A 10,630-nucleotide genomic window follows, 5' to 3' on the forward strand; every position below is an offset into this window, starting at 1 on the left:
TTTCCTCAGGGTATATACCTAGTAGTGGGATTGCTGGGTCATATGGTAGTTCTATTTGTAGTTTTTTAAGGAACCTCCATACTGTTCCGTGGGATCCTTCCCGACCGGGGCACGAACCCGCGTCCCCTGCATCGGCAGGCGGACTCTCAACCACTGCGCCACCAGGGAAGCCCTGAGAATTATTTTTATAGGTTAAATTTCTCTGCTAAGTTCATTAACAAACTACAAAAATACTTTTCACTTCTCTAATGATTAATGATGTTGAGCATTATTTCATGTGTTTGTTGGCAGTCTGTATATCTTCTTTGGAGAAATGTCTATTTAGGTCTTCTGCCCATTTTTGGATTGGGTTGTTTGTTTTTTTGTTATTGAGCTGCATGAGCTGCTTATAAATTTTTATATTCAATGGAATATTACTCAGCCATAAAAAGAAACGAAATTGAGCTATTTGTAATGAGGTGGATAGACCTGTCATACAGAGTGAAGTAAGTCAGAAAGAGAAAGACAAATACCGTATGCTAACACATATATATGGAATCTAAGATAAAAAAAAAAAGGTCATGAAGAATCTAGGGGTAAGACAGGAATAAAGACACAGACCTACTAGAGAATGGACTTGAGGATATGGCGGGGGGGAAGGGTAAGCTGGGACAAACTGAGAGAGTGGCATGGACATATATACACTACCAAACGTAAAATAGATAGCTAGTGGGAAGCAGCCGCATAGCACAGGGAGATCAGCTAGGTGGTTTGTGACCACCTAGAGGGGTGGGATAGGGAAGGTGGGAGGGAGGGAGATGCAAGAGGGAAGAGATATGGGAACATATGTATATGTATAACTGATTCACTTTGTTATAAAGCAGAAACTAACACACCATTGTGGAGCAATTATACTCTAATAAAGATGTTAAAAAAAAAACTTTTCAGTAGAATGGATTAAACTGATGCATGTTTCATTTTGTTCTATTTTATATAAGCTAGTAGTACATCAAGAAGTCTTAAGATAGCTGGATAATATAAAGTGAAACCAAGAAGAAACCAAAGATTCAGTATTACTTTGGTAGAGATTTTTTCATTTGGAGTCAAGAGAAATTTTTTAAATCTCTAGAGACAATATGAAGTTTCATGAATGAGGAAAAGAATATCTGCTTAAAAATGAAAATCAAAGCAGGTCTAATCAATAAACCACATTCCATTTTTGCCTGACCTAGAGGGTAAGTCTTCTGTAATAAAAGTGAATGAGTCAGTGAAAGACAGTAAACATGTAACTGTTTTGGGGTGTCTTAAAGAAAATGCCATAAATTATGGTAACTACAAAAATAAGATATTAATAATGGTGTGCAGTGCCTGGTAAGCATTCAATTAACTGGCATTTTGGAGATCTCTCTTTCTAGGAAATCAACATAGCCATTTTGAAAGGCAAATTATTATAGGTCTATCGAGAGCACTAAAGATGCTTTTTTGGGCTGAAGATATGCTAAAACAGCATGATACTCATGATACTCAACATGGGCTTTAAAAATTTTTACTTCAAGGTACTACAAAGAAAAAATGGTGCTATGAAGAAACTGCCAAATGTTCAGAAATGTCCCACTACTCCCCAGGGATAGACAGTTGTATAGGTGAACATTGGGAATATTTATGAATACAAACTGTGAGAAATCTGGCATCAATTACCAGAAGCACATGGTTTTAAAACATAAGAGATTGAAAGGATGACCATCTATAGGAACCAAAGCAAGACCCAGGAAAAGTTTCGCAAATGATATATGTTATATATGATGACTAAATTTCAAAGAAAATCTATATTTACAGTGAACTACTAAAGAATTTTTAGCAAACAAGCACCTTAAAATTGATTATATTTAGAAGAAAGGGTCAAGTAGATGTCTGTTTTAATATAAAACTGAAATCAGATGGAAACATCAAATCCCAACTGAAACAATTACCTGTGCAATTATATCCATTCAAAAAACTACGAAGAATTGGCTTAGTAGTGTGTTCAAAAACTTCCAATTGAGTTGAAGTTTCGTCAAAAACAGCATCGAATACAAATTTAAGGTCCTTATTTTGTCTCTTTGTAATATCTCGATTTACAGTTTTCTTTCCATGGAAAAAACTGATTTCTTCTTGCTTGGGATCAAAAACTAGAATATGCCTATCTACAACATGGACCACTTTATGGAATCCAGATGCCTTTTCTTTTGTGTTCTCAGGACGCACACGAACAACTACTTTCATGTGATGACACAGGTCTTCCTCAGTGACAGACATTGTTGATTATCTTGATTCCTTTGTTTATGTGAATGGCTGAATATTTCTCTGAAATTAAAAAGTATCAATATTAATTCTACTTGTATGCAAAATGACTAGCATATAGTACTTATTAAATAAAGAAAGGTGTTAATTTTGTTCCACTCATCTGGTAAACGTTACTGGAAATCCTTGGTTCAAAACCCTCCAGTGGTTATCTTATTCAGAATTGAAGTTCTGTTAATGGCCTACATTTTTCACCTCATGTCTTATTGCTTTCCTCTTTGCTCACTCTATTCCAGCTACCACACCAAGCGCCCCAGTCCTGAGCTTTCTGCTAGCCATTCTCTCTATCATAAAGTGCTTTCCTCAATAACTACATGACTAACTCCTTCACTTCTTTCAAGTCCTGGCTCAAATGTTGCCCCTTCTGCCCACCCTTATTAATATTGCCAACCCAATTCCTAATCGCCCTTATACTGTTCTATTTTTTCCCAAAGCACTTACCACCTCCTAACAGAATAGGTATTTTTTACTTATTTAGCATGTTTGTTGTCTACTTTCTCTCTTCTAGTTAAACTATAAGCCCTTTAAGGGCATTTATTTTTTTAATCTGTTTTGCTTATCAATGCTTTCCAAGCCTAAAACAGTGCCTGGCACATGGTAGATACTATAAATACTTGATGACTAAATAAATTAGTGATTACTAAAAGGCTTTCTTTTTTTTTCTTGGTCTTAACTTTTCGATCCTAGATTATTTTCTGGATAGTTGAGGTTCCTAAATTGTTGGATCTTTATTAGTTTATCCTTACTTTTCTTGTTTTTATGTGAGGTAGTCATATAGTCAGACCATACTTTTTGAACCTGCTGTCACTGATGTACCTTAAACTTACATCATTATAGAGCAGAGACTAGGATCTATATTCAGAGATTAGGATCTCTGAATACACAGTTGGGGGAATATACTATCTCTGTCACCTTCATACCTGGGCTAGCTAACTGACACATCCCTGGAACTATTTTTAACCCTATGGGTCTCTGAGATACAGGCAGAGATAAGCCTGGTTGTGTCAATTTCCACTGCCAAGAGATTTGCTGCCAAGATCACTTTTATTAAAAATAGCTCATAAGCCAAAGCTCTCCTTTCATTACCTTAATATGATTCTGAGAGATCCTTTCTTGTCCATTCCTGTGATCCAAACTAAAATAGTATCAGAGCCCTTGTGAAAAATCAAACCTAGCTTTTTGTGGAACCTATACCTGTGATTTTATATGGTTTAGCTACAAAGTTTGAGTTGAAGTGGAAGCCCAGGGTCTGACTAATATTTCAGAGATTTATCAAGTTTTTGTATGTGCATGTCATTTAATTTTTTGTATTGTGACATAATCTGATTACTTTCACTGCTGACATACTTTAGGAAATAGAAACTAGTGGGGCCATTGAAGTAATGTAGACAAGAGATGATGCTGTCAACTCAGAACAGGGTGGTGGTCAGATTTTGGATGTATGCTAAAGGTAAAGACAAAAGAATTTCCTGATAGATAGATGTGGGGAATGACAGAAATGATTCAAGAATAACTCCAAAGTTCTTGGCCTGAGTGTTGGAAGAATAGAGTAGCCATCAACTGAGATGGAAATATCTGAGGGTAGAGCAGGTTTTGGGGGGAAGATCAGGAGTTCATTCTGGATATCTTGAATTTGAGATTTTTTTTTTTGCGGTACGCAGGCCTTTCACTGTCGTGGCCTCTCCTGTTGAAGAGCACAGGCTCTGGACGTGCAGGCTCAGCGGCCATGGCTCACGGGTCCAGCCGCTCCGCGGCATGTGGGATCTTCCCGGACCGGGGCACGAACCCGTGTCCCCTGCATCGGCAGGCGGACTCTCAACCACTTCATCACCAGGGAAGCCCGAATTTGAGAATTTTAATCAACATCTGGGTGGAGATGACAAGGCAGCTGAAAGCTAAGTTATGAAAGTAAATGTTGTCGTCAGAGTCTTAATGCCATTTGAAGCTTTTCAAAGTTTTTAAAGCTTAACGTGGTATTAAGATTTAGGGGGAACTTTTAAATCAATGAGGAGAGGATGATCAATTGTGCTAAATACTGCTAATAGGTTAAGTACTTACTAAGAAGTAATCAGCGGATTTGGCAACATGGAGACAAACAAGAGCAATTTGGGGGTAATGGAATGGTAGGACAAAGGCCTGAATAGAAGAAGACTCAGCAAATATAGGAAGTACTACTGCAAAAGTAAGCAAAGCAATGGTGTGGGTGGAGGGGGAAAGGGTTAAAAGAAGATATTTTGTTTGTTTCCTAAAGTGGAAGAAATAACAACAATGATAAAGCTAAAATATGTCGTAAAATCATATACTTTTGGAAAGAATTCAAATAAGGCCAAAGCAATCTAAAAGCAAAAGACACTGGACACAGCAACCCCTTTTCAGGACTCTGTTCTTCCCCAAAATTGGAACACTGAAGAGGAAAGGATGGTCATTTGGATTCTAACAGTGAGGTCCCACGTGAATTGCTACTCTACTCTTTCTTCACCCTTGAGTTTCTGTCTAGCCAACCCCCACAGAGTACCTATACCCCACTTCTGTGACCTTGGACAAGTTACTTAGCCTCACTGAGTCTCAGGTTTCTCATCTGTATAAAATGAATAATACCTAATAGCTGTTGTGAAGGCTGAAAGAGATAACAAGTATTAAGTGTATGAAGGCATTCAATAAATGCCAATTCTTTTCCTTATCTGCCCCCCTTCCTGCCTCTTCTTCCCAAAGATACTGGTCCATCTTTTTAGTGTTTCCCAATGAGCTTATCACTGGCACTGGGTAGGACAATTCGTCCTTATTCGGAACTGTCCCAGGTATTAGAGGATGTTTAGCATTTCTGATCCCTGTCTATTAAAGGCTAGTAGAGTGTCACATTCTTTGTATTACCAAAAACTAACCTCTATACACATTTCTAAAAGCTTTTAGAAAGGTTCAACAAATGCCTTGATTTTAACGGATACACTTTTTTTTTTCAATGACAGATAAAATACACACAAATGAAATGGTTAAAGAAACATATATAAAACATCAGGTGATTATTTCAAAACAGATCTTAGGGGACTTCCCTGGTGATACAGTGGTAGAATCCGCCTCCCAATGCAGCGGATGCAGGTTTGATCCCTGGCCGGGGAACTAAGATCCCATATGTCATGGGGCAACTAAGCCTGTGTGCCACAACTACTGAGCCCGTGCACCACAACTGGAGGGCCTGCGTGCCGCAACTACAGAGGCGACGCACTCTCGTGCCGCAACTAACATCCGACTCAGCCAAATAAATAAATAAATAAATAAATAAATAAAAACCAAAAAACAAAACAAACACAAAACAGATCTTAGCTTGGAAGTTATCTCTTGTTAATTAATTAATCATTAATTCATAAAGTTAACTGTTAAAATCCCAGTTCTACTACTTTACTGGCTGTGACAGTGGGCAAGTTACTTAACCCCCTTGTGGTTTAGTTTCCTCATCTGTAAAGTAGGATTAGTAATAATACCTACCTCATGGAGTTCTTGTGAGGATTAGCACTTAGAACAATGCCTGGCACAGAGTATGCATTACAAGTGTTTGCTATTACTGCTATTATTGTTATTATCACATACAGCTTAGTGAGGAAACATTGATAAAATGACACAAATATGCAAAGGTGTAACTGTGACAAGTGCTATCAGGTAAAGGTTAACTTTGCTACCTAAGACTATAATAGGAGATTGATAGTCTTAGAAAGCTTCCTAGAGGAATGACTGGAACTGAGAGCTGAAGGATGGATAGTTATTAACCAGGTTAAAAAAAAATTTCAGGAAAGAAAACTAGTTATGCATTCAATAAATATTATTGAGTGCCTTCTATGTGCTAGGCATCTTTCTGGGTCTTGGGATAGGTAGGGTCAGAAGTGTATGTGTGGGCTTTTATTTAAATGGGGTAGTTGTGAAAAGCTTGTCTAGTGGGGTAATTTTTTACAGAGACTTGAAGTGAGGGACTGAGCAAGTAAGCGGCTCTCTGGGGTAAGAGTATTGCAGGCAGCAAGTCCAAAAGCCTGTGGTAGGAAACAGCTTGTGCAGAGGACATAACTGGCTGCATAGTCAATTTGCTTAAATCTCATTTTGTTTAACAGTTTAGTTTTAGATGATTGTAATTCTATCTAGAGCATCTAAAGAGATGCTCAGTTTAGCTTTGTTCAGTCCTGACTGCAGCTGGAGAGAAAAGGGTAAGGAGAGGGCTGTATTAAAAAGATTAAACTGGATAAAGGTGGGGCCGGATCTAGAAGACTTGAATGCCAGACTATAGAGCTCAGATTTGATCTTAAGAGGGAATTACTGAATGTAAAAATTTGCTCAATTATGTTCAAATATACTGACATCTTCAGGGATTAACAAGGCTGTTCCTACATTAAAACATGATGACTGCTTTCTTTTCTAACATGGCCAGGTAAAAGAGATGGACATCCAGTTGATTCTGAATAAGGCACACAGAAAGGAGATCCTTAACCATTTTTACTAAGAAGTGGCAAAAGAAAAGCCTAAATATTGTTACCTGTGCAATACTGTGTTGATTCAAAAATTCTTTTCAGATGACCACTCAGAAGACAGTATCATAGACTATGATCAATTTTGTCATATCTACTCTTAAGTGGTATTTGTTGATAGAATCAAAAAAGCAAGCTGGTAGAATTTCATTGGTGGGACTAAAACATTAAGGATAAACACTTCTAACGCCATTTTCATTTTAACAGAAAGGTATTTGTCTAGTCTAGAGAGAGTACAGTATGAAAGAGAGTAATGAAGGGCTTTAGTGGTAATCTATAAAATGACAGGGTTAGACTATATGATATCTAAAGTCCTTTTCTAGCTCTACATTTTATGATTATTGCATATGATTAGAAAAGTGTACTAGAAAGTGACAAAACATAACAGCTAACAGGACTGTACACTTCAACCTTTATATCCCTCCTTATCTCTTGTAGCGTACCTGGTATATAGTAAGTTCTCAAACATTTGATTAATGAATAAATTAATTAGTAAGTTATAAAAAGTAGACATGGAATTCAAGAAAGCAATATATTCATTTAGAGTTGAGGTAAACATGTATACTTCTCTAAGAGAACCAACATTATCACAGTAGAGTACAATGGTTGGCAATAACAAGAAATTCCAATGAGGACCTCGAGGCATCAAAAATAGTTAAATAATGTGCCCAATTTCTTTACAAAATTAGGAAAGTGAGAAGATCATGCTTTATGTTAATCATTGAAGATGGTTAAAACACTATCACTTAACAAGGGTAACATTGAATTTTCTGGGAGATTGACTCACATAGAAAAGCTCATTCTTCTGTTATGTTTAATGAAGAGGTGTTAAAACTAATTCTCTTCAATAGTTGCAAGTGAATATGAACCAAGTGGAACAGGCAAGTCCTCATCTTATATCTAGCTACTGTTCTCCCTAGATAAAGTTTAAGCCAATTAAGTCAAAGATTATATGAAAGTATAATAAATTTTACTTAATTCATTGATTGTATGTACTGATACCTTCTTCAAAAGCAATCAGATCATGTTATGGACCTCATCTTGTTCTCCTGTTCCAATGACTCCCCAGCATAAGAATAAAATGTAAACTCCTTACCATGTTCTGTGGGTTCTACATCTGTGGGTTCTGTGGGTTCTACCTCTCCATCTCTGTCTCCAAATGTTATCCCACCTCTCAATTATTGTTTCAATTACACTGTCCTTAGTGTTCCTTCAACACTTCAGTCTCGTTCTGGCCTCATGGCCTCTGCACCTTCTCTTCTCTTTGCCTGGAAGGCTCTGCCTTCAGATATTCGCAAATCTTAATATCTCAGTTCATCATTCAGGTCTCTTTTCATATGTCACTTCACAGAGGCTTTCCCTATAGATTCCATTCAAAACTGTATCACCGTGCCCTTGCCTCTCTAATCCCCTGCCTGCTTTATTTTTCTTCCTATGGAAAATATATATTATTTGGTTACATAGTTATTGCTTATTTACCTTCTAAAATGTAAGCACTATGAGAGTATGGACTTCATCTGCACTCCAGAATCTAGAAGAGGGCTTGTCAAATATTTAGGATTTATTACATACTTGTTGAATAACTGAATGAAATAATGCAAAGTTTCAAGATACGTGTGCAAAAAACAAGTGTAGAATAGTGGACCTGGCATTCAAACATTTGTATTTTCAAAAGATATATACATATTTGTACATGCATGGGCTCTCTCAGGAAGAGAACAGAGGAAATTGATAATACCAGTTGCTTGATGATGGAAAAATATGAGGGTCTGGGTGACAGGCAGGCTTACTTTCTACTTTATATCCTTCTGTATTATTTGGATTTTAAACAAGTCTAGGTATTTTTATTTAAAAAACAAAGCAAAACAAAACAAGATTAAAATTTACCTTAAACACAAACTTTCATTTAGTAACAATTATGGAATACTTTCTCCTGAGCTCTTATTCTACAAATACAAATGTGCTAAGCAATTTACATACTTCTCATTTAATCCCTGTAACAATCCTATGACATAGGTATTATTATCATACCTATTTTATATAGAGAGAAAATGTAGTATAGACAGATTAAGTTAACTGGCCGAAGTCACACTACTGGAAGCACAAGACGTAGAATTTGAACTCAGACTGACTGAATCTAAAGCTCAAGTATTTAATCATCACTCTCCATGATGTAAATATATAACCCCCAGAAACTTTCTGATAGAAGTTAAAACTATTTGCCTACTTTTGATAGAAAACCTCAGGGCCTAGTACTGGGGCTCCTGAATGAATGCTGAAATAAAACTGAAAATTCATGATTTCTCTGTGCTTGCTGGATAACACACACAGTTACCTGTTCTCAGAAAGTATGCTATTAATTGAGAACTCTTGGATTAGGTAGATATGGTAATAACTAGTAATAATGAACAACGATGATCATTTGGGCACACTGTATATGCCAGGCATTATGGTAAAATTTTGACATTCATCATCTCATTCAATCCTTAAAAAGATAAAGTAGACTCTATTATTGTCTCCATTTTACAAAAACAGAGACTTAGCTTTAGGCTAAGGAATTTTTCCAAGATGACAAAAGACAGTAAGTGAGAAGCCAGAATGTCAATCCAGGTCCAAATCCAAAGTCCATGTTCTTAACAACTCTGGTCTATTGGAATCAAAACAGAAGGCTTTCAAACAATGGAACAGAAAGGTCATATAAATTTTCTTGAATGTGTGTAGTAACACAGTTATAAATGATTTCTTAAATACAAATTCAAACCTGAATTAGAATCAGATTCAATAAACATTTGTTAGGACCAGGAACTATCCTCCACTCTATCATGTATAGTCTCTATGCAACTTAAACCTCTTATTGGAAATAACTTGGGTGTTAGAGCCACTGCTTCTATTCACCTGTAAGCATCAAGGAAGAACGAAAATTTCAAGTGGGGGGAAGGGCAGCACTGACATCTGGGCTATTTTTTCCTCCTAGTTTTCAGAGTTCACAGCATAAAAGTCATTGTATTGTGTACCTTAATTGATTCAAGGTATATTTATAGTGGCACAAGACACATTTTTAAAATGAAAATTTTGTGTACTTGTAAATACTTAGTAACAGAAGAGGAGACAATTACTACCGTTAAAGGCAGATAACCTTTGTGTACCGAAATACACAATTCTTACAAAATAGTAGAAACTTAATAACAAACAGTATCTAGCCTTTGGATCTTACATTCTCTCACAACAAAGTTCATAAATACCTCCCAAAATCCAAGGCGGGGGGCGCTGACCGTGGTAGAATAACACTATCAACTAAAACCTGTAGAATGCCTAACACATTCTACCCGATAATAGTTAGTAACCTAAACTATACGTTATACAGCACAATTATTCAATTCTGGTCAAATAATCTCATAGAGTAAACAGCAGTCAGCCTTGACTTCTCTGAAACTGAGTGCCTAATGAGCACTCCTCAAGGCGAATCTCGCAGAAACTACGAACAGACAGACGGTAGAACTGATTCTCAGTGCTTTAAGTCCCTTTCATTTGCAGAGCACTTTGTCAACCAGTATCTCTTCTATAGCTCATCTGATCCCCAGCAATCCCGTTAGTCAGTGCTGGCAGCTCTTATTCTGATGCTACATTTGGGGTCTGGGAAGGTTCTCAAGTGAATACTCTGAATTTGGAGTCCGGAAGGAACTTTACACTGTAAGGTGCCGGACAGTTAAAAGTGTTTTGCCAAAGTCTGGGAAAGGGGCCAAGATGCCCTTTAAAACTTCCGACTTCCTGAGAATTTCAGGCAGGAGATCTCTGACCTTCCT

At 37.0% G+C, this 10,630-nt stretch overlaps 1 protein-coding gene across 1 annotated transcript in view; it reads right to left on the reverse strand.

Moving 5' to 3' along the window:
• The window catches only part of KIF18A (kinesin family member 18A), a 71,425-nt gene extending 69,102 nt beyond the window's left edge, over positions 1-2,323 (reverse strand). The window contains exon 1 of the mRNA XM_007461687.1: positions 1,950-2,323. Within this exon, the coding sequence (XP_007461749.1) occupies positions 1,950-2,274 (325 nt within the window). The 5' untranslated portion in view covers positions 2,275-2,323. The remainder of the gene's footprint in view (positions 1-1,949) is intronic.
• Positions 2,324-10,630: the final 8,307 nt, after the last annotated feature.

This window comes from Lipotes vexillifer, unplaced genomic scaffold (assembly GCF_000442215.2).
Source record: "Lipotes vexillifer unplaced genomic scaffold, Lipotes_vexillifer_v1.1 scaffold5, whole genome shotgun sequence".
Classification (NCBI taxonomy): Eukaryota; Metazoa; Chordata; class Mammalia; order Artiodactyla; family Lipotidae; genus Lipotes; species Lipotes vexillifer.